General features: G+C 41.8%; 2 protein-coding genes across 8 annotated transcripts in view; one reads left to right on the forward strand and one right to left on the reverse strand.

Annotated features, from left to right (window-relative positions):
- Nucleotides 1-11,489, forward strand: part of ROCK2 (Rho associated coiled-coil containing protein kinase 2) — a 134,104-nt gene extending 122,615 nt beyond the window's left edge. For 3 of the 6 annotated variants that reach the window (XM_018055646.1, XM_018055647.1, XM_018055651.1), the window contains 2 exons: nt 6,800-6,901; nt 8,155-11,489. In XM_018055646.1, the coding sequence (XP_017911135.1) occupies nt 6,800-6,887 (88 nt within the window). In that variant the 3' untranslated portion in view covers nt 6,888-6,901; nt 8,155-11,489. Of the gene's footprint in view, nt 1-2,195; nt 2,260-6,799; nt 6,902-8,154 lie in introns of those variants that run through there. The other 3 variants (XM_018055648.1, XM_018055649.1, XM_018055652.1) reach the window with 3 other exon arrangements.
- Nucleotides 13,087-24,984, reverse strand: PQLC3 (PQ loop repeat containing 3). 2 transcript variants are annotated; one of them, XR_001918845.1, is made up of 8 exons: nt 24,679-24,984; nt 21,770-21,852; nt 21,624-21,693; nt 18,243-18,300; nt 16,659-16,779; nt 15,851-15,892; nt 15,152-15,261; nt 13,087-14,168 (listed from the first exon to the last, which is right to left on the reverse strand). XR_001918845.1 is itself a non-coding variant. In XM_018055653.1 (7 exons), exons 1-7 carry the CDS (start codon nt 24,816-24,818, stop codon nt 14,077-14,079), a joined length of 606 nt encoding a protein of 201 aa, XP_017911142.1. In that variant the 5' UTR covers nt 24,819-24,977; the 3' UTR covers nt 13,087-14,076. The 2 variants fall into 2 exon arrangements, 1 of the variants encoding a protein (XP_017911142.1); XM_018055653.1 differs by lacking the exon at nt 15,152-15,261 and having other exon boundaries at nt 24,679-24,977.

Consider the following 25,803-nt stretch of genomic DNA (forward strand, 5'->3'; position numbering starts at 1 on the left):
TCCAATGAACACCCAGGACTGATTTCCTTTAGGATGGACTGGTTGGATCTCCTTGCAGTCCAAGGGACTCTCAAGAGGCTTCTGCAACACCACAGTTCAAAAGCATCAATTCTTTAGCGTTCAGCCTTCTTCACAGTCTAACTCTCACAACCATACGTGACCAGTGGAAAAACCATAGCCTTGACTAGATGGACCTTTGTTGGCAAAGTAATGTCTCAGCTTTTTAATATGCTATCTAGGTTGGTCATAACTTTGCTTATAAGGAGTAAGCGTCTTTTAATTTCATGGCTGCAGTCATCATCTACAGTGATTTTGGAGGTCAGAAAAGTAAAGTCAGCCACTGTTTCCACTGTTTCCCCATCTATTTGCCATGAAGTGATGGGACCGGATCCCATGATCTTAGTTTTCTGAATGTTAAGCTTTAAGCCAACTTTTTCACTCTCCTCTTTCACTTTCATCAAGAGGCTCTTTAGTTCTTCTTCACTTTCTGCCATAAGGGTGGTGTCATCTGCATATCTGAGGTTATTGATATTTCTCCCATCAGTCTTGATTCCAGCTTGTACTTCCTCCAGCCCAGCATTTCTCATGATGTACTCTGCATAGAAGTTAAATAAGCACGGTGACAATATACAGCCTTGACAGACTCCTTTTCCTATTTGGAACCAGTCTGTTGTTCCATGTCCATTTCTAACTGTTGCTTCCTGACCTGCATACAGGTTTCTCAAGAGGCAGGTCAGATGGTCTGGTATTCTCATCTCTTTCAGAATTTTCCACAGTTTATTGTGATCCACACAGTCAAAGGCTTGGGCATAGTCAATAAAGCAGAAATAGATGTTTTTCTGGAACTCTCTTGCTTTTTTGATGATCCAGCAGATGTTGGCAATTTGATCTCTGGTTCTGACTTTTCTAAAACCAGCTTGAACTTCTGGAAGTCACAGTTCATGTACTGTTGAAGCCTGTCTTGGAGAATTTTGAGCATTACTTTAGTAGCGTGTGAGATGAGTGCAATTGTGTGGTAATTTGAACATTCTTTGGCATTGCCTTTCTTTGGGATTGGAATGAAAACTGACTTTTCCAGTTGTGGCCACTGCTGAGTTTTCCAAATTTGCTGGCATATTGAGTGCAGCACTTTCACAGCATCATCTTTCAGGATTTGAAATAGCTCAACTGGAATTCTGTCACCTTACTAGCTTTGTTAGTAGTGATACTTCCTAAGGCCCACTTGACTTCACATTCCAGGATGTCTGGCTCTAGTTTAGTGATCACACCATCGTGATTGTCTGGGTCTTGAAGATCTTTTTTGTATAGTTCTGAGTATTCTTGCCACCTCTTCTTAATATCTTTTGCTTCTGTTAGGTCCCTACCATTTCTGTCCTTTATTGAGCCCATCTTTGCATGAAATGTTCCCTTGGTATCTCTAATTTTCTTGAAGAGATCTCCAGTCTTTCCTATTCTATTGTTTTCCTCTATTCTTTGTATTGATGGCTGAGGAAGGCTTTCTTATCTCTCCTTGCTATTCTTTGGAACTCTGCATTCAAATAGGTATATCTTTCCTTTTCTCCTTTGCTTTTCACTTCTCTTCTTTTCACACCTATTTTTATGTGAGAAAAGAGATATGGTATGGTAAAGCTAAATATTGTTGAATTAGTGATTATATGAAAGTAATTGACCTGAATAAACTCAAAGAATTCAGAGACACTGAAGATCATTCCATGTACCTAGTGTAAAACATCTAAAAATTAAATTTCTATTATTAATATTGTAGAACCATCAATGCATAAATACAAGCTATTTTAATATTTTACAATATATAGTACTTCCAACATGCTTCTATATCCTATTCTCTTTTAACTTTCTATGTATTCTATCATTTGATCTTTAAAATACTCTTGGAGTAGAATAGGTGCTTTTTTTTTTTCAGACTCTAAGAAGGCAGATAATTTGGTTAGATTCAGCACTATTAAGAACTCCAGGTTTTTTTGTATATTTTATTCTTTTGTGCTATTTTACAAGTTAATGATTTCACTACATATGATAACACATAGTTTATGAAGCAGTTTTCAGATTGAGTGAGACATGTTTCAGTTACATAAATTTTCATGTTCACCAACTGATAATTTTCTTGCCTCCCCCACTTCAGCATTACAGTTCATTTGAAAGCACATTTACTTTTAATTTTTGTTACTTTTTTTTAGTTCTGGCCCTGCCCTTCGAATCATTCTTCATTGATTTTTTAAAAATACATTTTGCATAGCAACAGTAAGTAATAGGGATTTCTTTTTTCACAACTATGCATGTAGATAAAACTAATACCAAAACTGACTGTAAAATATGTAGGGATTTTTTTTTTTGGACATTTTAAAATCTAATATGCTCTTTGAAATTTTATATGAAAAGATGGGCAAATTTATAATTTTGCATTTTATTATGCCTCTGCAACATTATTTCCATTGCTTTTAACATCTATGCCTCCATTGCTTCATTAACTCATAAAATTGTATCTGTGTCTGTCCTTATGTGAATAACCCTGCATTTTGCATTCCATTTTGGGTGTCACATTTTAGGAGTGGCATATATAAATTGGAGGGTATACAGAAGGGAATTACTGAGGGAGTAGTGGGTCATTTTATGGTGTTACACATGTAGCAAGCGAATGAACTGTAAGTCTTCTGAGGAGGTGATCTGAAAGGATGGGAGATCATAAATAACAGTAAGTAAAGACTTAAAGGATTTTTCCTTGAAAGAACCAAGCAGAGAGGCACATTCTAAATTAGCAGGGAAAGCTATGAAGCAATCAGATGTGCAAAACTGAAAGAATTGGCTTCCTCTAGAATGGTGAGTGCCCTGTCACCACAGGTGTGCACCCGGTTTAGCTGACCGGCTGGCAGAACTGTGAGGAACAGTGCTCTTCCTTCTGTCCTGTGTATGCAGTGATGTCAAGTAGCATGGCCCGAGAGGGGAGTCAAGCTTTGGACCAGATGATCTTTAATACCTGCTAATTTATAACCTATTCCTACAGACAAATGGGTAGAGCTTTAAAGCACTATCCAAGAAAACGTAGGAACAGAATATCTGGTTTGTATTAACAGTAATTTAATATGTAGCTCTTCATTTGTGCTCATTTAATATTAGCAGTCTAGTTTCCAGTTCAGTTCAGTCGCTCAGTTGTGTCCGACTCTTTGCGACCCCATGAACTGCAGCACGCCAGGCCTCCCTGTCCATCACCAACTCCCGGAGTCTAGCTTTAGTTGAACCAATTAATTCACATGGTATCTTTCTTAAAACAAATGTTTGGCTTCGTTAGACATCATCACATATGTACATTCCTAAACACACTAAAACATAGCACCCATAAATATTCATCTAGTCTTTTTTCTTTTAAGTTTACCTTTGTTAACAACTGCATCATTGCATTTTTTTCCTTTGGCTTCCGTCATGTTCTTGTTCTGAGTCTCCTTTTACATCTCTTGGCAGCGCGTCCCTTTTTCTATAGTTCTGAAGTGCTTGAAGTAATTTGTGTTAGCTACTATTATTATATACGATAACATTTCTGAGAGCATATTATATTATGCCAGGCTCTCTTCTGAGAACTTTAACTGTACTAACTTATTCATCTTCGTAACCACCCTGGGATTTAGCGGTTCTGTTTTACAGATGAGGAAACTAAGACACTGGAATGTTGTGTGCCCAGTGTAACACAGCTCACGAGCAGCAGGGTCACGAGTTCAGATCCAGATAAGCTAGTTCCAGATCCTGCGTGCTCGGCTATTTCACGCTTCTCTGCCTCATGGTGATTCAAGGAGACTTGAATTAATTGGCAGTTTATAAAACATAATGTATAGAATGCTATTGTAGAAGAAAGTTATTTTTCTTTAATTTGAATTAAAATACTATGCTAGAAAAGTAAGAAATTTGTGACTAAAATGCTGGCTTTTGATGAAGATAGTTTGGAGAGATCCTCATTTTTTCCAGTGCAAGACACAAAATGTTGGTCCCTGCTGAGGGCTTTTCTCTTTAATTTTCTATAAAGATTTTTTTTTAAGCCATGCAGAAAAATATAAAGCAGAAATGCAACAAATACTTGTTTTAAAAAATAAAGCATTACCAGTACATTTAAAACTTAAGGGTAGGGGAAGCTAGTATTTTATCATTATTTCATCTTTATTCTTTTCCAGTTTTAAATATTAGAACATTAATAGACTAATTGGGAAAAGATAATAAAGTTATATACAACTTGACATATCAAAAATAAATTCATAAATGAAGTAGAAGAAAATAGGGAATATGTATCTGATCTTGGATTAGAAAGGAACTTACTAATAAAAGCAAAGAAAGTAAAAGATTGACTAACCAAAAATTAAAGACTTGTAGATTTAAAAAATGCCACACATTTTACAACACACATGAGAAAGATGAGTTAGTGTCTTTATGCATGGAGTTCTTAGATAAGCCCTTTAGAAAAAAGAGATTGACTTTTCCCAATATAAAAATTAGGAACATATAGGTATTACCATAAATATGAAAAAGTTATCAACCTGATAACTGATTATTAAGCAAAGAAATTAAAATTAAAACTATATTGTAAAACTGTTCTCACCTGCCAAAATGATAAAGATTAAGAAACTTAGTATTGGTAAGATGTAAAGAAATGGACCCACTTATATGCTGCCAGTAGAACTCAAAACTCAGTGCACCTCCTTCTGCAGCAGTCTTTGGCAATAAGTTTCATAGCTCTGAAGTGTATACCATTGATCAGTTAACATGTTGTTTATTATGGAGGTATGAACAAGAGTTTTGGGAGAACAAAGGAAATCATGGAGAATTCTGCCATTAAACCGTCAAGAAAAGTCTCAGAAAGATGGAGGATTAGTAATTTTCCAGGCAAAGAAGTAAGAGAAAAGAAAGTTTTAGGCAAAATATTATATGCAGAGGCACTGGTTGTCAGGGTTATATGTGTGTTTGCAGTGTTGTATGGGGTTACGGTCGGGAGAGGGTCAGAATAGGAAGGGGAAGAAGGTGACACTGCAGAGAAAGCTCTGGGTCAGATTGAAAAGGACTGAGTTCATCACTATGCTAGAGGAGTCTTGATTTTGTTCTAATAGGAGTCTTTCAACAAGAGATTAGTATGTTTTGACTTAATGAGATCCTGAACTAAAATACTGACAGTAAAAATGGAGAGAAGAAATCAAGTTAAAGACGGATTTTTTAAGTTGAAATGACAAGAATTAGATGACTGACTGGGAGCGGTTGAGGCAGAGGTTTTAAGGGAAGTCTTATCATGCATTCCCTGGGCCTCCCTGGTGGCTCAGCTGGTAAAGAATCTGCCTGCAATGCTGGAGACCTGGGTTCGATCCCTGGGTTGGGAAAATCCCCTGGAGAAGGGAAAGGCTACCCACTCTGGTACTCTGGCCTGGAGAATTCCATGGACTGACTGTGCAGTCCGTGGGTCGCAGTCAAACACTACTGAACGACTTTTGCTTTTACTCATCATGCGTTACACTGATAGCCTAATGATGAGACTTTTAAAATCTGAAGATTGTGACCTGGGCACATACTTCACACATTCTTCAGAGGTTTTGGAAGGATATGAGATGGGTATTTTTCATAAAAGTATACTAAAACAGAGGCTTGGATACACAGGAAGAACTGATCTCAGTCTCCCAAGTAATAGAGTTGAAACCATAGCTATACATGTAAGGCTAAATAAATGAGTATATACTTGGCTGTGCTATGTTTTAAGGGAATAAATAATAAAATCTGAGTTTCTGTGCTTATATTTTGTATTTAGTGCCTATTGAAGTAGAGTAATTTGAGTTGATTTACTTTTAAATTAGGGTAATAATCATCCATCAACCTACCCTGTCAGTGATTCTCAAAGTCAACCAGCTGTATCAGAATCCATCTCAAAATTCATCTTAAAAATGCAAATACTTCCCACCCACCTTACTCCCAATTTAATTATATCAGAATCTCGAGATGAAGCCTGGGAATGTGCATTATACATAGCATTGGGTAAATCATATACACTAAAGTTTAAGAACCAATTGCATAGTAACCATAGATGAGTTTTGGGGACCAGGTGAGTTCCTTGGCACAAATGTATTCATGGGTGTCACAGTTATAAACAATGAGAAAGTTACTTCTGTTTCTAAAAATAAAAATGATTGCAATATTAGGTGATTGCATTGAATTGGAAAGGAAAGATTGCATATACCCCTGTTCTAAGTCTTAATTTATTTGGCCAAGATAAGTTGCTAATGCTGCTTATCTACCTTTGGTTTTTCCCTTATCTGTAGTTTTATGGAAGGCTTAACCTTTGGTGACCCATTGAACAAGTAGGGTCATGCTGGAATTGAGAAAGCTACATTCTTAGAATTAATCGTCTTTCATACTAGGGTTTATGGTACAACTCTGGGAAAATGTGAGCTGACAATCTGGGCACTTGTGTGAAGGGAACATTGACGCATGTTGAGCTTTCATAATTCTTAAATGGAGCATCAGGGTGGCTACATTTTTATGTCGACCCAGTGGAAAGAAGATTGTGTCTTACCCCTGAATATTATCTGTGTCCTCTGTTCTGTGATGGTTTGGAAGGCATACCTGTTCAACATGATTATGTGCATTTGCATATAAAGAGAAAGACTTCTCTGAGTGCTTCCATTTCAATTTTAATCATGTTGTTATCAGTGAAGGGAAAGTTAAAATGTTTACAGCATAACGTGATTTTTCGATCATAGGATATTAAGCTGTTGTTTTCTAAAGAGTGTTAGAGTATAAACTTGCAAACCTCCTATTGCAGATTGCTTGATTTGGCATTTAAAGACTGGGATTGGTCATTTGATGATGTTGATGGTGGTGATGATGATGACGATGTTTTTGATTTCTGAAGAAGTTAAATGGGGTAAATCAAAAAATGAGAAATGAGTTGTTTTAGTTTTTCCAAATAGTGCATGTGGTTTGCACTTGGGTTTTCATTCTTTTTTTTACCAGTTTGAAATTTTATTGAGTTGTTTTTGATAGTATATATTTGAAAAGTAGTCTTCAGACAAGTTTCTAACTGAAATTTCCATGTTAAGTATGAAAGCAAAATGCTATGTTCAGATTCCTTATTGGCTATATATTTTCAATACAGTTGGAATTGTAATTTTTTATCTTAGGAATGAAACATGTAGAAATAACAAATGGAACTAATTCTGATACTTTCTGTTCATTCCAAATAAGTCATATGCAGAGAAGTAAAATTTATGGTGTTTTCAAGTTCTTACAGCTGTATTAGTTTGTGAACATAGCATGGGATTCCTTCTCCCTCCATCCCTCTCTTCTTCCCCCCGCCCCTTTCCCTCTTTCTAACTTGCAAGAATTGAAACCATAAAAACTTTGATAAATGCTGTGAACTAGCTGTTTCTGATTTTGCTTTTTTTTGTGATATGAAATGTTTACTTTTTGAAAATTTAATGTTACTTTTGCTGAAGAATGCTAATGGTATGCTGTGAAAGCTCTTATGCTTTTAGAAAATGTCATTTGGTTAATAGAGGCTAACAGAAATCTGAATGAAAACTGAACCTCATGAGTTAAACCTTTTATATGGAATGAATGTAAAAGAAATAATGTCTATCTTAACCTAAGTAACATGTTGCAAAGTACATACTTAAATCACACATTATTTGGATCTGTTTATAACCAGGATTTACAGAGTATTTTTTACATATATTTACTATAACAGTGTGTTTGTTCCCATTTCATAGATTTTTAAAATGTGGCATAGGGTGAAAAAGCCAAATAGAGCCTAGTCCTTCAGTCCACTCTTCTTTCACCCACACGAGGAAGCTAACAGTTAAACCTCAAATCAAACAGATTCACTTGAGTTATTCATTGACATACCATCTCACCCTAATAGCCAGTTAACCATATTAAAACTTGTGTGTCATGGTTGTGGCCAATATGCGAAAATATGAGGAAGAATATAATTGCATGTACCTTGAAATAAGAAAAGTAAGACAGTAAATATGCTATATGCATGATTTAGGTGTTAAAAGTATAGTAGTTGGAAGACTGTAGAGTTTGATGTAAATGGAATGCCTTTTCAAAGAACTGATCACAATCTCTTAAATTATTTCACTGTATCAACTGACTTTATTTTCCTTTTCTTTCCAGCTAACTGCCTTCTGTGAATGCAGTCATCATTCAAGGTGATCATATTCTTCCAGTTGAAACAAGACTGAAATATGATGGCCCAAAATTTATTAAAAAGTTATATTTTCCTGAGAGACTAATACACATATATATTCCCTCTATTCCTGCAACATAAATTCTAAATCTTGGATAGGTTTTCTGGGCTCCTTTGGAGCAACAAGTTGAACCAACAGTGATTGGTTAATAGAATAAGAATATCATGTGCAACTCTTCTAGACTTGTTCCGTAAAGCTCTCCTAGCATCACTCACACTACATTGCATAAAGGATTTAGAAGAGTTACAGAAATCATCTTTGCAGCTTCAACAGAGAGATTTCACCAGCACATTTGCCAGAAGAATCTGGGAATGAATGGATTCCACTACAGTGATAGAGACTGCATCTTTAAGAAGTGACCATTGTATTGTGTGTGTGAAGACACACACAAGCATACATACACACACACACATAGTACTGTAATACTGCAAGAGGGTTTTTTAACTTCCCACTTTATTTTTTTATAAACATTAATCAGATATCATTACTTACTGCAGTTGCAACTATGCACTTGTATAAAGCCATAATGTTGGAGTTTATATCACTCATTGTGTGTACCTGCTGGAAGCTGCATGTTCATGTTTAAGCAATTATTGTAACAAGAAATTTGAAGTTAATTATATCAGTTTCTTAATGCTTCGTAATAGGCAACTTTACCCATTTTGAATGCCTTAATTTAATTTTTTTTCAAGATATCCACCCTTTCCTGTATTTAAAACAAAAAGTATTTACCAGCTCTTAGGATGCAAATTTGCTTTGCAGAAGAAAATTAGTGCACTATTTTTACACATAGTAGTTATCATTGTCGGCCTATTTTGATTGTATAACAGAATTTTGTTCTAAGTATTGGTGATAGAAACAGTAATGAGTAGTATTGGAACTAATATATCTTTTATGTATATCTATTACTCATCAAACCCCTTTTACAGACCTCAGTATTAGTGTGTGACTATGAAACATTTTCTTTGCTTTTAATTTGCTGGCTACTCTAGGTGTGTTTTTATTTCTGATAAAGACATTTGTGACTTTTTATATTTTCACACTCAAGATTCAAAAAATTATCTCAAATACAAAGAAAACTAAGACATACTGTAGATATATTTTAAGTATTTAAGTGTGATCCCGTAAACACATGACTGTGTATGGCAGCATTTCATTATTGTGGCTGGGAAGCAGTGGCCTCAAAGGCACTTCAATTTTTATTTTTTTAAATGCTATTCAAGTTACATACAGTTTATGCAGGACTATTCCTGCTTTATTTCTCATTATCCCAGAAAAGTGTATGTTTTGTACTGCTACAGTATACATCAGTGGTAAGAATCAAGTAAAGAAAAATTCTGTGGTCTTCTATCATCCTCTCTGTGTATATACGTGTGCACAGTTTGGCATAATACCGAGATACACCATCCAATATTTCTATGAAGGAAGTAGACATTTTTCATTGATTCCGTCTGGGGTCAGTGTTGAGGTGTTTAAAGAGTTAGATCCCCGATTATAGATACTATTGTGGAAATTGAAGAGTGGCCTTTGGCTGCTGATGTACTGAAACTGAATCTTATTATTACGTTATCCAGGCTGCACTCTTCCATGCTGTCTGTGCTAAAACTAGATATGCATGCCATTTCCCTTGCAGGTATGTTCTGGTTCGGGGGCACAGCTTTTTTTTTTTAAGTAAGATTAAAAAATGAAAAATATATAAAATTTATATAGAATAAATATTTCCATTCATTAGACTTGTTAAAAGGAGACTGAATTAATATTTTATATAGAGATTTTGTTACACTATGGGAGGTTCTATCATATTATTCTGAATTGGAGAGTATATATATATATTTTTAATAAACTTTATTAAGGTGAAATAATTTGAAGTTTACACGAGTAATTGAAATATTTGAGTAAAAATGGCAAAAGTTTAAATTTTGAATGCTGTATATATATTAGAGAATATGGAGAATCATGGTGTGATGCAACTATACAAGGAAAATTAATGTGAAGTTTTCTGGGGGGCAAAGAGATCCTAAGGGGCAAAAAAAAAATCTCTCCATGAAGATTCTTTTTATTATATGGTTTGACATAAGGATTTATAAGGTCATTTGTCCAGCCAATGGAAATGTGCTTAATAAAAAATTCTGACCTTGGGTAAGAATTTGCTTTATACCCTGTTGCTGGTTTCATGTACATACATGAGTGCATGCCCCCATCCAAATGTTTTCTTCCCAACACTCATTAAATATGACATTGACTTGGTCTAACAACCTGCTTTTGTGACAGCTTCTTTTTCTTGAGGCTCCAAAACCTCCAAGATAAAGTTAAGACCAAAAGTTGCTTGTTTCCTCACACCTGATTTCTCCTAGAGCCACAAATACCTCCTTTTGAGAACTAAGTAGTGAATACTGGGATTTTCTTAGCTGCGGTGTTTTTTGCTTTTTTACTTTTGTGGGAATACTGAGGCAAAGCAGAAGGAAAACTGGTGCCAGGGTTACTGCTGAGGATGACTGTCCAGTGCATGTTGAAAAGTATTAATAAAAAAAAAATGCTATCTAGAAGCAAACTTTAAAAAAAAAACACCTAGGTTTAAAATACTCTGGAGCTAACTAAAGGATAGTATATCAATAAATCTAAAATAAAGGTGAGGGTTTTTTTTAAGATTAACCTGTGCTGGAGTTACACCATTCTGGCTGTGAAGGCTCTCCTTTATCCCAGTTTACCTGTAGATACTGTAGGTTGCCAAACCACAATTTGAGAAGCTATGCTGCTGCTGTTAATCTATTACAGGATTTGGGTGGTAAAATAGAGAAACTGGACACTATATTACCTTATGGAAACATGCTTTAAATAACATGTTTTAAAAACCCAATGAGAGCAAGTCACTTCTGAGTTTCTTGATCTCTGTTGACACTGCTACTGACTCACCTCTCCTCCCCTGGAATAAGACGTCAGTTTCCCTATATTGTGAAGATACCATAGTTGGTTTGTAAAGCACTTTGAAGAATAAGCACTGTGTGACAGTGCTAGATATTATGTTTGGGGGGCTCTCTCCTTGATTCCCTTCCCCATAATAGTTTTGTTTGGGGTTGTAATAAGTTATGAATTGCATGGTTTAGATAATCATAAATATTTGATCAGCTGTCCCCTTGAACAAAAATCGTGGCGCTCCCCCCCCCAGTTTTTTTTAAATTTTGTTGCATCTTTGTAGTATTGTAATTGTATTTTATGCCTGCTTTTTATATTAAAAATTAAATAAAAGAAATTAAGACATAAGCATTTTCCTACTTTTCCTGTGAAATACTCTTGTAACCTTCTAAAATTTACCCCCCAAAATTACCTTCCTTTAAAGATGGGTATAGCAGAGAAATCTTAATTGAGGTTACACACTTGGGGATCTTCAGCCCTATCGCTTAATCCGTGGAGAAATACAAAATCAAGTTTCAACTAGGAGTTTGTATCTAACATCAGTATTTTAAGGAACATGCAAACGAGAATCTCATGAGTGTCAAGGATAAGGAAAAGAAGCAGTCTGTTTTGGTAGAATAGTGTGCTGACAAGTGGTTTTCTAGAAAGAACTTTTTGGTAATCAGTGGGGTCTTTTCTAGGATACTTGCTGGCTGTCTGATCTGGGACAGATTACTCATTATGGACCTCAGTATATTCATCTGTAAAATGGAGACTGTTTACTTACAGGATTCTTGTGGGATTAATGATGTGTACAGAATATCTGGGGTGGCTCTAATGTATGTTCCTTTCACTTCCAAAGGGGAAAAATGGAGAACTCTCCAGCTACGATACTATATTTTCTCTAAGGAGTTGCTTTCAGTTCAGTTCAGTTCAGTTCAGTTCACTCGTTCAGTCGTGTCCGACTCTTTGCAACTCCATGAATCGCAGCACGCCAGGCCTCCCTGTCTATCACCATCTCCCGGAGTTCACTCAGACCCACGTCCATCGAGTCTGTGATGCCATCCACCCATCTCATCTTCGGTCGTCCCCTTCTCCTCCTGCCCCCAATCCCTCCCAGCATCAGAGTTTTTTCCAATGAGTCAACTCTTCGCATGGGGTGGCCAAAGTACTGAAGTTTCAGCTTTAGCATTATTCCTTCCAAAGAAATCCCAGGGTTGATCTCTTTCAGAATGGACTGGTTGGATCTCCTTGCAGTCCAAGGGACTCTCAAGAGTCTTCTCCAACACCACAGTTCAAAAGCATCAATTCTTCGGCGCTCAGCCTTCTTCACAGTCCAACTCTCACATCCATACATGACCACAGGAAAAACCATAGCCTTGACTAGACGGGCCTTAGTCGGCAAAGTAATGTCTCTGCTTTTGAATATGCTATCTAGGTTGGTCATAACTTTTCTTCCAAGGAGTAAGCGTCTTTTAATTTCATGGGTGCAGTCACCATCTGCAGTGATTTTGGAGCCCCCCAAAATAAAGTCTGACACTGTCCACTGTTTCCCCATCTGTTTGCCATGAAGTGATGGGACCAGATGCCATGATCTTTGTTTTCTGAATGATGAGCTTTAAGCCAACTTTTTCGCTCTCCTCTTTCACTTTCATCAAGAGGCTTTAAGCATTGATAAAGCATATCTAAATAAAATATTTGTTGGACTAAAAAAATCACACAGTTTATACTACTAGTCAGATGATAACTGGATATGAGAAAAGATTTACTTGGACTTTTAAAAAAATGTTAACTGATTTTTGAAACTATAGAATGAATGATTTGTTTTTTTATTTTTAGATGCCGTTTCTTTTCCTGTTGGTCGCAAGCAGTAGTTCTAAAAGGATTAGTCAGTTTATATTTTTAAAACTTCACTTTACCTAACTTAAAGCTAATCACATTAAAATAATTGAGTTTTAAGACTCAGAAGAGTTCAAAATAAGTTTATTTTACACAGGAAACACTTTCTAATAAACATCATTTACTTACTGCATATAATAGAATAATGCTACTCAATTATTAGGTGAATGTTTTTAAATGTTAGGTTTTATAAACTTTTATAGGAAAATACAGTGGATAATCTTAACAGCATGTTTAAAGTATGATACCATGATGAGAATTAAATCCATGAGAGCTTGGCAGAACCCAGCAATACCCTTTGCTGCATATATTTTCAGTAGGCAAACCCTGGTTGAGGTTGGCTGTATTTTGTACCAAATTCCAGTAACAGTTAATTGTGCAGGTGTAATCCTTTTAAAAATGGCAGCACTGTGCTTGAATCTTGAAGTATATTGGGATTGCCTCTTCATAAGTAGAGATTGCTGGTATCTTTTGTTACGAAATGCTTAAAGGTACAGTATGAAGTTAAAGAGCTACTTTGGTATATGCATTCAAACCAGTTACATTTTTGCTTCCTTGATATCTTTGCCATAGCCAAGGAGGTATTTTATGATAATATGATACAATAAGGCCATCCTATTATGTCTGTATTACAATTAAACATTCATCCCAGGAAGTGAACCCTGGTAAGTTATTAAAATTTCCAAAATCTCACTCCATTCATGTGCATTTGTGTTTTGGAGACCATGTATTTCTTAAAAGATTTTAAAAGTTGAGAAGTAGATGTAGTTAGTTCCCAGAATAAGGGTCAAAGCTACCTCATCAGAAAGGGCTTTTTGGAAGACTTCCATCCATCACCAGCTTTCTCAGAATTGCAGATGTCTAAAGTCCTACCTTAACCTAATAAAGTGGGGGCAGAGGATTTTTAAAAATCAGCATTTTTAAACAAGTGTGTAACTGGGCTTTTTCAAGTCTAAAGTATCTTTGGCACGGTTGACTAAACTCATGATTTAGCAGTGAGCTTTTTTTTCCTTTGGTTCCGTTTTTCAGAATCCACTTTGTGTATAGGAATAATCCATCATTCAGACTTTATATCGGTCTTCCGGTAGTGAAGTATTGTAGCAGTTACCCATATGTTTAAGGCCAGCATGATCACGAAACGTGTAAGAACTGAAATCAGTCAAAAAAGAAAAGTGTATATTAAAAAATACTGTTTTCACATAAAATCACCACCTTCTCTAAGTAGAAGCCTAAATAGGCTTAACGTCCCCTACCCCCCACCCAAAAGGAAACAGAACTATGGGTCATGTAAACGTTGGTGCAACTGTGGTTCCAAATATTTCTGGGGGGAAAATGGTCTTATCATTACTACCTCTGGCCACTTGGCCTGACTTCATGAATAATTTCATCTTAAATGCTTAATTTGGAGGAATCTGACTGGTTGGTAAATGCTACAACTTTTTAAAAGCCTGTTATCATTTTTTAAGTCTTAAGGGTGGTGGTATCTTAGAAAATTCCATGTTAATTAAGCAAAAAGTGGTACACTGCAGTCACGTAAGATAATTCTGAAAAAAGTCAAGGTATGTTTTATATTAAAGTAACCATGAAAATGTGGCTTTTTGTTAAAAAGGAAAAAATAATCTCAATGACTTGATGAACACTCCTGATAAATAAGGTTTATGAGACTTAATGTGTCTTTGGGGTTATAAAACACTTTTAAGATAGATGAACTGTTTTTAAGAGATTATTCTCAGATATACTGGTCACTTTCATGAACAGCAGTCACCTCAGATACAAAACAAATCACAATTAGAAGATTCTCGACCTTTTAAAATTAATTTTTAATATGAAATTTGTTTTGTTGTTCAATTATGGTTTGACTCTCTTTTGCAAGCAGAGAATTCATGTCCCGTAGGGAAGCCTCAGGTTTCTCCCTTCCCCACTTGACCCAGGTATACACTCTGGCCAGACACTTTTCAACCCTTCTCTCAGAGCTAATGTAAAGTACTTGAGCCAAAGATAAAACCCTGGGATGGAACTAGCAAATGCATCCTGCTGCTTTGTGGCACTATGTCTCAGATAATAATGAACTTATTTAAAAGGTCTACACACCAAGGACACATTTCTAGTCTTCATAGAATAAGTCACCCTACCTGTTTTAATCATTTTCCAAACATTTATATGCTTGAAAATTCAGCCTAAGGAATGAACGACATTCTCTTTAAGTTAACCCAAGTTTGTTTTCTCCTCCATCACGGTAACCCTTTAAAAATAACAGAACAAGGACATGGAGTAAAATGATTGTGTCACTCCCCATCCTGCTGCCTGTGGGCAGTTCTCTGAGGCTCCCTGCCACCACCTTCCCTCTCATTAGACTCAACCCAGGGCTCTCCCGCCAGCCCTGCTGGTGTTCCTCCATCCTCCTTGCTCACAACCTCCATATGTGCTGCTCCTTGTAACAGTCTCTTCCCTCATCCCTCTCCCCTTCAAATTAATCTTCCCAGCTCCCTCCAACTACATCAGGCTTCCTTGTTAGGTGCTCATCCTGTCCTCTTTTGAAACACCTTACAGTATTTTTCAAATATTGTGTGATGACCTCACTCTTCATTTCCACTGCCAGAGTGGAAGCTTTACGAAGATAGGAGTCGACTATCTTGTGCATATTCTATCCTGGATACGGCAAGAGGGTGCTTAACACTATGCATGGAGACTGATGAGGACCTGCAGTGTATTGCAGCTAGCCTCCAGTGGGGCTAAACTGGCTGTGTTAAACCTCAAGATAATTTACAAAGTGAAGGAGGCAGATGGCATAAAGTTCAAAGAGGACGTGGGCAGAAAAATATTTTGCTTACTTGTAAGATCATTGGTGGTCATTAAAGTTGTCATTATTCTTGCTGTAAAAAAAATTTCAGCAATAAATATCAACTTCTCAGACAATTCAGTACTTAGCAAATATCTTTCCATTTTAAATACAGGAATACATGCTAACTGTTCTTGAAAGATCTGAGTAGAAGAGAACCCTGGATGGAGAAGCCGGTAGTTTAAGGTTTTAGAAGAAACATGAAAAAGTATAATTCAAATATCAACAATTAGGAAATCTAGTGAATGTAATAGCTCTGGATATTTTAAAAATGTTCCTACCTAAATAGAGTACATATTCATTTTAGGTAGTTCCTGCAAGAATCCAAATGAACAATGGAAATTCTAAAGTTGAGACTAAACACACTATGGCTCCAGGAAAACTCCACTGCTGCAAATTATGTTCATTCACAAAAGTCAATGTATGAGTCTCATCTCTTCAATTTATTACATCATAAACATTCATATGTTTAAAACAAGTTAATGGATTTAATATAATCTTCTTGACGCTTTGCAAACAACAAGAGAAGATTGTTAATAATAGGTCATATTTTTGGAGAAAAGTGTCCTTTTACATTTTTTTAGCAACTGGAATACAGATCTTGCAGAAAATGGAGAGTGGTGTGCACGAAATCAGTCTTATAAGTAAGGATACACTAGAGATTCAAGAATTAACATGCAAAGGATTTAAGCTCAAGGGATTATGACCCTTGGACATCAAGTTAGCCCACCCCTCTAGGTAGACACCCCCCACACACACACCAACAGGGGACACCCCATCAATTAGAGTTGTGTTCTTACCTGCACAAGTATAAGAAGCGAGGCTCCACGTCAGAGCGCTTGCGGCTCCTGAGTCCCTGCTCTTCCACAGGTATTGGAGCTGCGCAAACTTACTGGCCGCACTGATGAAAGTGCATAAGTTCTGTTTGAAGACAAAACAGGAGGAAGGACTCCCTTAGTTTCAAATGCAGAAGAGCACCAGATACTGAAAGCCCCTTTGAGGGGAGAAGGGGGGTTATGCTTTTCGGGATTCCCCAACCAGGGATTGAATCTGGACCACCAGAGTCCTGGCCACTGGACCACCAGGGAATTCCCTGAAAGCACTTTTGAAACCAAGCTTTCATGTCAAGTAATAACCAACAAGGACAAACGCCAAGTTTCATGATAAAGAATGGAGGCAGCAGCAGCATACTTAGGTCTAACCTACCAACCCCTTCAGGTGAGTAACCAATGTGCCGCAGCAGGTAGGACGTAACCGAGGGTAAAAATCTGCAACGGCCACAAAGGCTTATCTGTCACCACCGGCCAATAATAAATTGATGTATAGATACTACAGTAGGGGATGGGGGGACCATACTGCTTTGCACTGAGATTTATAAACTCAAAGCAGCAAGCTGGGGCGCATCAGCTCCGAGTTTCCGGCTGTTCTGATGAGCCACGTGAGACTCCGGCCCTGTGCTCCCTGACCTCTGCTCCCCAATGAGGTTAAGAGTATAGCACCCTCCACCCTGAGCCAGGCCCAGGCTGCCATGGTAACCCTACATATCTGCTCTCCGTATGTCACAAGGCTAAGAGCCAAGTCCACTTTCCAACAAGATGTTGGAGGTAGAATGGGTCGAAATCCAGGAGTTCGGGTGTGGCTGGCAGTGACCACCGATTAGTTCTGCTCCTTTTCCCATGAGGTAGAAAAGTTCATGTCAACCACCATTTGATCTTTGGTCAAATGCTTCCTGACCTGCTACCACAATCCTATTCTTACAGCAGGGAATTTCTGGCCCTTAACCAAGGATGGGAAAAGAATACAGCACTTACCTTTTTCCAAGGAAGAAAAAAAATTGTATCAATATGTAATTACTAACCTGATAATATGGCACTAGCAGCAAAGAACCCACCGGCCAATGCAGGAAATGTAAGAGATGTGGGTTCCATCCCTGGGTTGGGAGGAGGAAATGGCAACCCACCCACTCTGGTATTCTTGCTTGGAGAATCCCCATGGACAGAGGAGCCTGACGGGCTACAGTCCATTGGGTCACAAAGAGTCGGACACAACTGAAGTGACCTAGCACCCAACCTGAAACTCTTCACTTCATGCTCAGTTCTTCATTTGACTACTGACTCCACAATCTGGTTCTCCAGGGCTCCCCCCGCCGAATGAAGTAAAAATATTGTGCCATACATTTAAGTGAGAATAATGTATTTTTAATATTTGGATAGCACTGGGCTTTCATCCCAGCATGCTTTGGTACAGCTGCAAAGCACAGGGGTGCTTTCGATACAGCGGGTTGAAGATCCAATCTATAAAACTGCTTGCAGGGCAGGTGTCACAAGGAAAAGAGGGAGACAGACTCTGTGAACACACGATCTTCTCTGGGGCAGTTTACTCACCATGGCCAGATCTAGGATCCACTGCTGCAGAGTGAGGAGGAACCAAGCAGACACGCAGCTTACCACATGCTAAGGGACACAGCAATGGCTTGTTGGCTGGTAGCTCCACCACCCGCCCGTGGAAACAAACCGAGAATACAGAGGTTACACGTGTAAGCCGAGTGTGGACTGGAACAACTGCTAGAACTTGTCAGTTTGGAAAAGACAAAAGTGGTCCAGGTGAACACTTGCTAAGGAGTTCAAAAGCACAGAAGCAGAATTCTGGAAGAAAATTACAAAGAACCCTGTGTTCTCGGACCCATCCTAGAGCTGGGAACGTTCCAGATGATCTTAATTGCCCATTTCATTCTTGACCACATAGACCTCTCCAACATAATGTCAACAGTTAACGCACCTTTGATGTAAGATGTAACACAATTTATTTTTATTATTTTAAAACATGAAACTGTGGGATCAGAAGCCTCCAGGGTCTAGCCATATCAGTCTGATTAAAAGCCAAAATAATCACAGTAGTTCAGAAAGTGAAAGTGGCTCAGTTGTGTCTGACTCTTTGTGACCCCATGGACTGTATAGTCCATGGAATTCTCCAGGCCAGAATACTGGAGTGGGTAGCCTTTTCCTTCTTAAGGGGATCTTCCCAACCCAGGGATCGAACCCAGGTCTCCCGCATTGCAGGCAGATTCTTTAACAGCTGAGCCACCAGGGAAGCCCAACAATACTGGGGTGGGTAGCCATTCCCTTCTCCAGTGGATCTTCCCAACCAAGGAGTCAAACTGGGGTCTCTTGCATTGCAGGCGGATTCTTTACCAACTGAACTATCAGGGAAGGATCCTCATTTGCTATCATCTCTCCCAGAATCATTCCATTCCAGACACAATGGTATTGCTATTCCTTGAACATTTTCATCTGAGCCCTCATATACTTACCTGTTTATCCTCTTCTTAGGAAACTTTTTCACCTGGTATCTTTATGGCTTGTTGGCCCACTTCCTTCAAGTGTTAACTCGTATACTACTTTTTCAATTAGTAGCTCCTTGTCCACCCTATGTAAAACTGAGATACCTCCTATTACCTGTCAGTGCTTTATTTTGCTCTGTAACTCATACCATGCAATATTCAATATATTTAGCTTATTAAGTATGGTTTTCTTTCCCACATACCTTTTGTGAGCACAAAAAGACTATGCATAGAACAAGACTGGCTCATAATGCATGTTCAAGGATCGACTAAAAAACTAGTTAAACACTTAGGATGCCTGATACAGGAGACGTCTTCTGCAAAATTGTTGTCACATGAAACTGTTTACTGGTTTTCTCTTTCCTGCTAACTCCAGTGTAGAAATGACACAGTTGGGTAGAGCAATGCTAGGAGACAGGAGAAATGATACCTGAGTGCCATCAAGTTCAGTGATGCTACAGGAAGACAGCTCAGCTAGAGAAGCAGAAACAAACATAGAAGGCGGTGGCCGGGCCAGGGCGGGGACGGCCAGGAGCCTCTGCCGTGATCACAGGCAAGTCATCTTGCTTCTCTCAGCCCTAGTTTGCCTATCTGCAAACTGGGACTTAATATTCCTTACCCTACTCATCTCCTCACTGCTTCGTGGCATATTGTAGGGACTCAAGAGGCTGCCAGGATTACAACTGATAACATTATTTAAATGAAGGGCTTTGAAACAGACAATCTCTGTGCTCAGGTCAGTGGAACGAAAATACTAGTCGATACCAGAAAAGGCAACCTGAATCTAGGAGGGAATTTTGTTTTTCAACACTCTCTAATTTGAATTTTAAACTACTGTTGCCCAATTTTGTACCATTGCACCTCATTCCACTCATTCCAGATACACATTTTATAAAACTTAAGCAGCTGTTGCAGCAACTGAGATCCTAGAGATGACTTATTTGTAGGGTGGCCAGACAGAGCAAATTAAAATACGAGACATCCAGTTAAACTGGAATCTCAGATCAACAAGTGATTTTTTAGCATAAGCATGTCCTGCATAGTATCTGGGACCTACTATTACCTACCGCCCCCTTTCCTCTACCCTGAAGCTCAGATCATGTCACTGATGTGGCAGGACTGATTGCCACTCAAAAAGGCTCTCAGCCTCTTAAGGAGAGTGAAGTTCAGCAAGAGAATAACGGGAGTTTTGACAAGCAGAATGAAGATGGAAGGCAGGCCCACGTGCACAGAAAATGCTGTGTGACCTGAGAGGGGACAGGTCTGTGTGACGACTGGAGTCCAGGGAGATCTGAACCAGCTGTCAGGAGCCCAGACCCGCCCACTAATAAGCAGTAAGAAGCCAAGCTGACCAGGTGTCTTAGCGGCATCGTGTTACAGACCAGACATGCCTGTCATATGGGTACGTTTGGGGGGAAGGAAGAAATACCTCCTTTCCCCTAAAGAAGACACGTGGACAATGTGGCTGTTAGCAGAGGTGCTCCTGCAGCCCAGCCTTGCAGTCCTAAGTCTAAATCCCCCCAGCTGGTGGGTCAAGGCACCATGGGGGCACCCTGGTCTCAGAGGGGAGACCCCAGGCAGAAACATCTAGGGCATCTCTGGGCTGTGGAGATACACTAGCCCACAAGGAATCTTACTTTGGGGATTGTTTTTTCTTAATTTGACCAAAAGAATAAATATCTGGTAAAGGATCCTGCTTTAACAGGGCTTCCATGGTAAAGAATACACCTGCAATGTGGGAGACCTGGGTTCGATCTCTGGGTTGGGAAGATCCCTTGGAGAAGGGCATGGCAACCCACTCTAGCATTCTTGCCTGAAGAATCCCATGGACAGAGGAGCCTGGCGGGCTCCAGTCCATGGGGTCACAAAGAGTCAGACACGACTGTAGCACAGCACAGCACAGAACCCAGCGTAATAACATCCTATTAGCAAAATGGGTGGATGTAACAGTTGGACTATAAAGAAAGCTGAGCACCAAAGAACTGATGCTTTTGAACTCTGGTGTTGGAGAAGACTCTTGAGAGTCCCTTGGGCTGCAAGGAGATCCAACCAGTGTATCCTAAATGAAATCAGTCCTGAATATTCATTGGAAGGACTGATGCTGAAGCTGAAGCTCCAATCCTTTGGCTACCTGATGCGAAGAGCTGACTCATATGAAAAGACCCTGATGCTGGGAAAGATTGAAGGCAGGAGGAGAAGGGGACGACAGACGATGAGATGGTTGGATGGAATCACTGACTAAACGGACATGAGTTTGAGCAAACTCTGGGAGTTGGTGATGGACAGGGAGGCCTGGCGTGCTGCAGTCCATGGAATTGCAAAGAGTCGGACACCACCGAGCCACTGAATTGAACTGATTTGCAAAACTAAACACACCCGCCGCCCCACCCGTCCCAGCTCCGATTCTCAGATGGTGAAAGGATACACGATGATGTACGGCGCTGCCCGTCTCACATCCCCATTGAAGTGGAAGACACACAGCAGGAGGATGAGATCTGGAAAGAAAAGGCTCTGAGCTGTGGGGGTAGGTGCTGAGCACCGAGGCTGGGCAGGGGGATGGGGGTCGGTTACCTTGTGCGATGAGGATGGGGTACTCCAGGTATGTCAGCAGCGGGTACTCATAGTAACACTGGTACCGGAGGAAGACCAGGAACCTGGGGAGAGGGAGGACACTCCTGAGGTCTGACTCACCCGACCCCCACAGCAGGCAGGCCTGGCCCCCACCCAGGAGCCTAGGTTTGTGCACAGAACCTGAGAACTGGAGCTGGGCATCAGCAAATGGTAAGGAGGAAGGTACAGAACAAGGGCTTCCCTCATAGCTCAGATGGTAAAGAATCTGCCTGCAATGCAGGAGGCCCGGGTTCGATTCCTGGATCAGGAAGATCCCCTGGAGGAGGAAATGGAAGATCCCCCGGAGAAGGAAACGGCAACCCACTCCAGTATCCTCGCCTGGAGAATCCCATGGACAGAGGAAACTGGCAGGCTATACAGTCCATGGGGTGGCAAAAGTTGGACACGACTGAGCGACTAAACCACAAATCACCACAGAACAAGGAGGATGAAATATCAACCAAATCGTCTCCTCGACTTCTGGAGCTGGGGCACTGGGGTCTGCCAAGCTGCTTCGGATGGTCAGTTAGAGACAGATCTGACCGGGAGGAGGAAGAGACCAGGCTTCCGGACCCAGGCCTGCCTGTCTCTAAGGCTGGGCACTTCCGAGGCCCCAGGCAGCTGCCTCAGGACACGCTCAAGAAGCTCAAGAGGCCAGGAAGGACCTCTGAGGGGGGCTGAGAGGCATCCTGGGCGGGCATCCCGGGCAATGGGCATATGAGGGCCCAGCAGCAGGCTGGGGAGCCTGTCTGTGTTTTGAAGAGGAGGAACATCCCACAATGATTCCAGTGGCCTCCAGAGTGCTGTGGGGCGGGGGACAGGGAGGTGGGGGGCAAGACAGGGGGACTCTTTAGTTCCTTTAAGAAAATTCTAGCCCTGGAGAGGCTGTGAAGACACCCCCCCAGGCCCCGTGTCCCCTCCAAGGTGAGCCAGAGCCTCCACAGACAAAGTGGACTTAATAGTTCACAGCTTCCAAGCCAGGAAGAGGTATGACCACAGCCCCACACCCTCACCTGGGGCCCCGCTATGACACTGGCCAGCACTTAGCGCTCTGGCTACCTGCTGAGCCACCTTCCTGAGACCACCTGGACTCCTCCCTCCAGCATCACCTGCTGAGGGTGGAGCCCCAAGGGGAGCGCAGACTCCAGGACTTGGGTACTGGGCTCACAATCCCCAGCAGTTACTAACCTCTGGGGCTTCGGCTTCCCTATCTGTAAAATGGGGACAAGAGCACACCTACCTCATTCCCTGTATCTGCACAGATGCTTTAACCCTAAGACCATGTCTTCAGCATCTTTCTCTGGCCTCACTGCCTCCAATCCAGCCGCTGAGTTTCTGTTTACAAGGCTCCCTGCCTGGAGGGCCTACCTTTTCTGGTCCCTGAAAGGATGCCCAGGGGTTCCCCTTCCCTGGAGCAGACCAGGGCATTCCCCCGCCCTGAATGATGAACTTCTCAGTTCAGTTCAGTTGCTCAGTCCTGTCCGACTCTTTGCGACCCCAAGGACTGCAGCACGCCAGCCTCCCTGTCCACCACCAACTCCAAGGCCTACTCAAACTCACGTCCATCATGTCGGTGATGCCATCCAACCATCTCATCCTCTGTCGTCCCCTTCTCCTCCCGCCTTCATTCAAAGGGTATGGCAATCCACTCCAGTATTCTTGCCTACAGAATTCCACCGAGAGAGGAGCCTGGAGGGCTACAGCCCATGGGCTCACAAAGAGTCAGGCACGACTGAACTTCTCAGCAATTATCTATTCTCCCCCAGAGCAATGGGGAGCACTGAGGCAGGGAGCACTTCCCCAGGGGGGCCCCAAACCGATGGAGGTCACATACCCTAGGGTTGGCCCCTCTGATGGGGGTGTCCCTGGAGGGACCCCACAAGTCCCAGGGTGGCCCCTCATGCCTGCGCGCTCTAAAGGTCTCCTCTTTCTCCCACCCTCTCCCCTACCTCCCTTTTGGCGGGAGAAACCGGGTCCCACCAAGCCGGCTGCCCCCACCCAGAAGTGCTTGCCCACGACCCGCCCTCAGAGTTGCCCAGTGGTAACTGGAGTCCAGCGGCTGGCGCTGGCGCGGGGCAGCCTGGAGGGCTGGGCCTCACGGGGAGAGGAGCTAGACTGCTGGGTTCGGTCTTTCCCACCAAGTTTACAACTCTGCTTTTCGCCGTTCAGGTCTTTATGATTATTACTCTGCTTATTCAGAATATTTACTACTTTTTCTGTAGACTGATGTATAACTGATACACATTATATTAGTTTCAGGTGTACAGCATAATTCAGTATTTGTATATATTGTGAAATGACCACTGCAACAAGTCTGGCTATCATCCATCACGTTCAGATCTTTAAACACCGAGTCAGGGCACCCACTCCTGACTTTTAAGGATAAACCAGCTCTTGCAACCGTCTTCAAGTGCCGACTGGAGCGCCAGCTGAAGTCCAACTCCAACTCAAATTCCCCTCTACCTCCAAAAAGCTCTACCTTCTCTGACACCCGTGCACCGCCTCCCCCCGAAAGGTGTAACTTTTAAAAGCCAGAGAGTCCAACCCCTCATTTTATAAGTGAGGAAACCGAGACCCGACATAGGGGGAGGGTGGGTTTAGAGAGAATGCACACACGAGTCTCGAGGGCCCAGTGGCCTTGCTCAAAGCGGGATGACTGGTTTTGTCACTAACCGGTGGAGTGACGATTTCTCGGAGTGTCGGTTTCCTTATCTATAAAATGGGCGTGCGCCCACTTTCGTTCCGGAGCAGCAAGTACGGAAAGGAAGTGAGCGGCCCGGGCAGGCGCTACTCCCCGCGGCCGGGGCTTTGGGGCTCGGTTCCCCGCGCGCCTGCTTTAGCAGAGTCGGGGCGCTCCCGGGCTTACTCACCCCGCCAGCTCCAGCAGCAGGCTCGGGAGGCTGATGCCCCGCGAGCTGCGCGCCCCCAGCACAACCGAGATCTGCGGCAGCTTGAGCGCCGCGCACACGCCCAGCGTGCTCCAGTTGCAGAACCACAGCAGCGTCTCCATGGCGCCCGCTGGGCTGGGACTCGGGGGGTTCCTCCGGCCCGGCCGCCTGGCGAGGGGAGCAGTTCAGCTCTCGGCCGCAGGGTCCACCGGCCCGGTCCTTCCGCCTTTCCTGGCCCCCGCCTTCGGGGCCGCCCCGTCGAGGTCCGCCCCTCCGCCTCCCCGCCCCCGATCTCCGCCCTCGGCCCCGCTCAGGGGCTCCCTCTCCCTCTGTTCACTCCGGCCCCGGCTGGTCCCGACTCCTCCCTCGGTTCGCCCCCACCCTGGACCCGCTCCGCCGGAGCCGGGGGCGGGGAGGCTCGCATCTTGGGTCCTTGCTGTCGGTCCGCGCCCCATATCGCGCCGCCGGCCCCTCCCCGGGTCCTGTCCCTCCGCCCCCGGGCCCGCCTCGTGCCCTTTGCGTGCTGCTGATTCACTTTCCCGCGATGTAAAAAACAGACTGGAGCAGTTCTGAGCCTCCGGGCGACGCCCCAGAAGGGGCCGCTTTCCCACGGGTAGGGGGTTGGGGGCCAGAGCTTGAATCCCGGAGAGCGAACGGGCACCTCTCGCGGGGGCCAGGGACCATTTTGTTAAGTTTATTACTTCTGAAAAGTGTGTTTTGTTTTGTTTTTCTCACTAAAAATTTCAGAGATAGACTTTTTAAAACATCCCAGCTTAGTTTCTGTGCGGCCTCCGCAATTTAGACGCGGAGACAGGGCCCAGGTCCAGCCAGCCCTTCCTCCTGCTGAGAGCGGAGGGCCCCCCATCCCTGCACCACAGGAAGCCTCTTTCCTGGGGGCTTGCTCCTCTACCCTGAAGACTACTCCGCCAGAGCCTTGCACTTCAGCGCTTGAGTGAGATTTTTTTTTTTTCCTTAAGGAGGTAAAAATAGATTTCTATTGACAAAAGAAGGAACTTAGACTGAGGGGTCGGGGCGGGGTGTGTGTGCATTTTCCAAGTTTTCGAAATGGTATAGGTACCGAGTCAAGATTAAAAAACAGAAAGAAAG

Source organism: Capra hircus, chromosome 11 (assembly GCF_001704415.2).
Source record: "Capra hircus breed San Clemente chromosome 11, ASM170441v1, whole genome shotgun sequence".
Classification (NCBI taxonomy): domain Eukaryota; kingdom Metazoa; phylum Chordata; class Mammalia; order Artiodactyla; family Bovidae; genus Capra; species Capra hircus.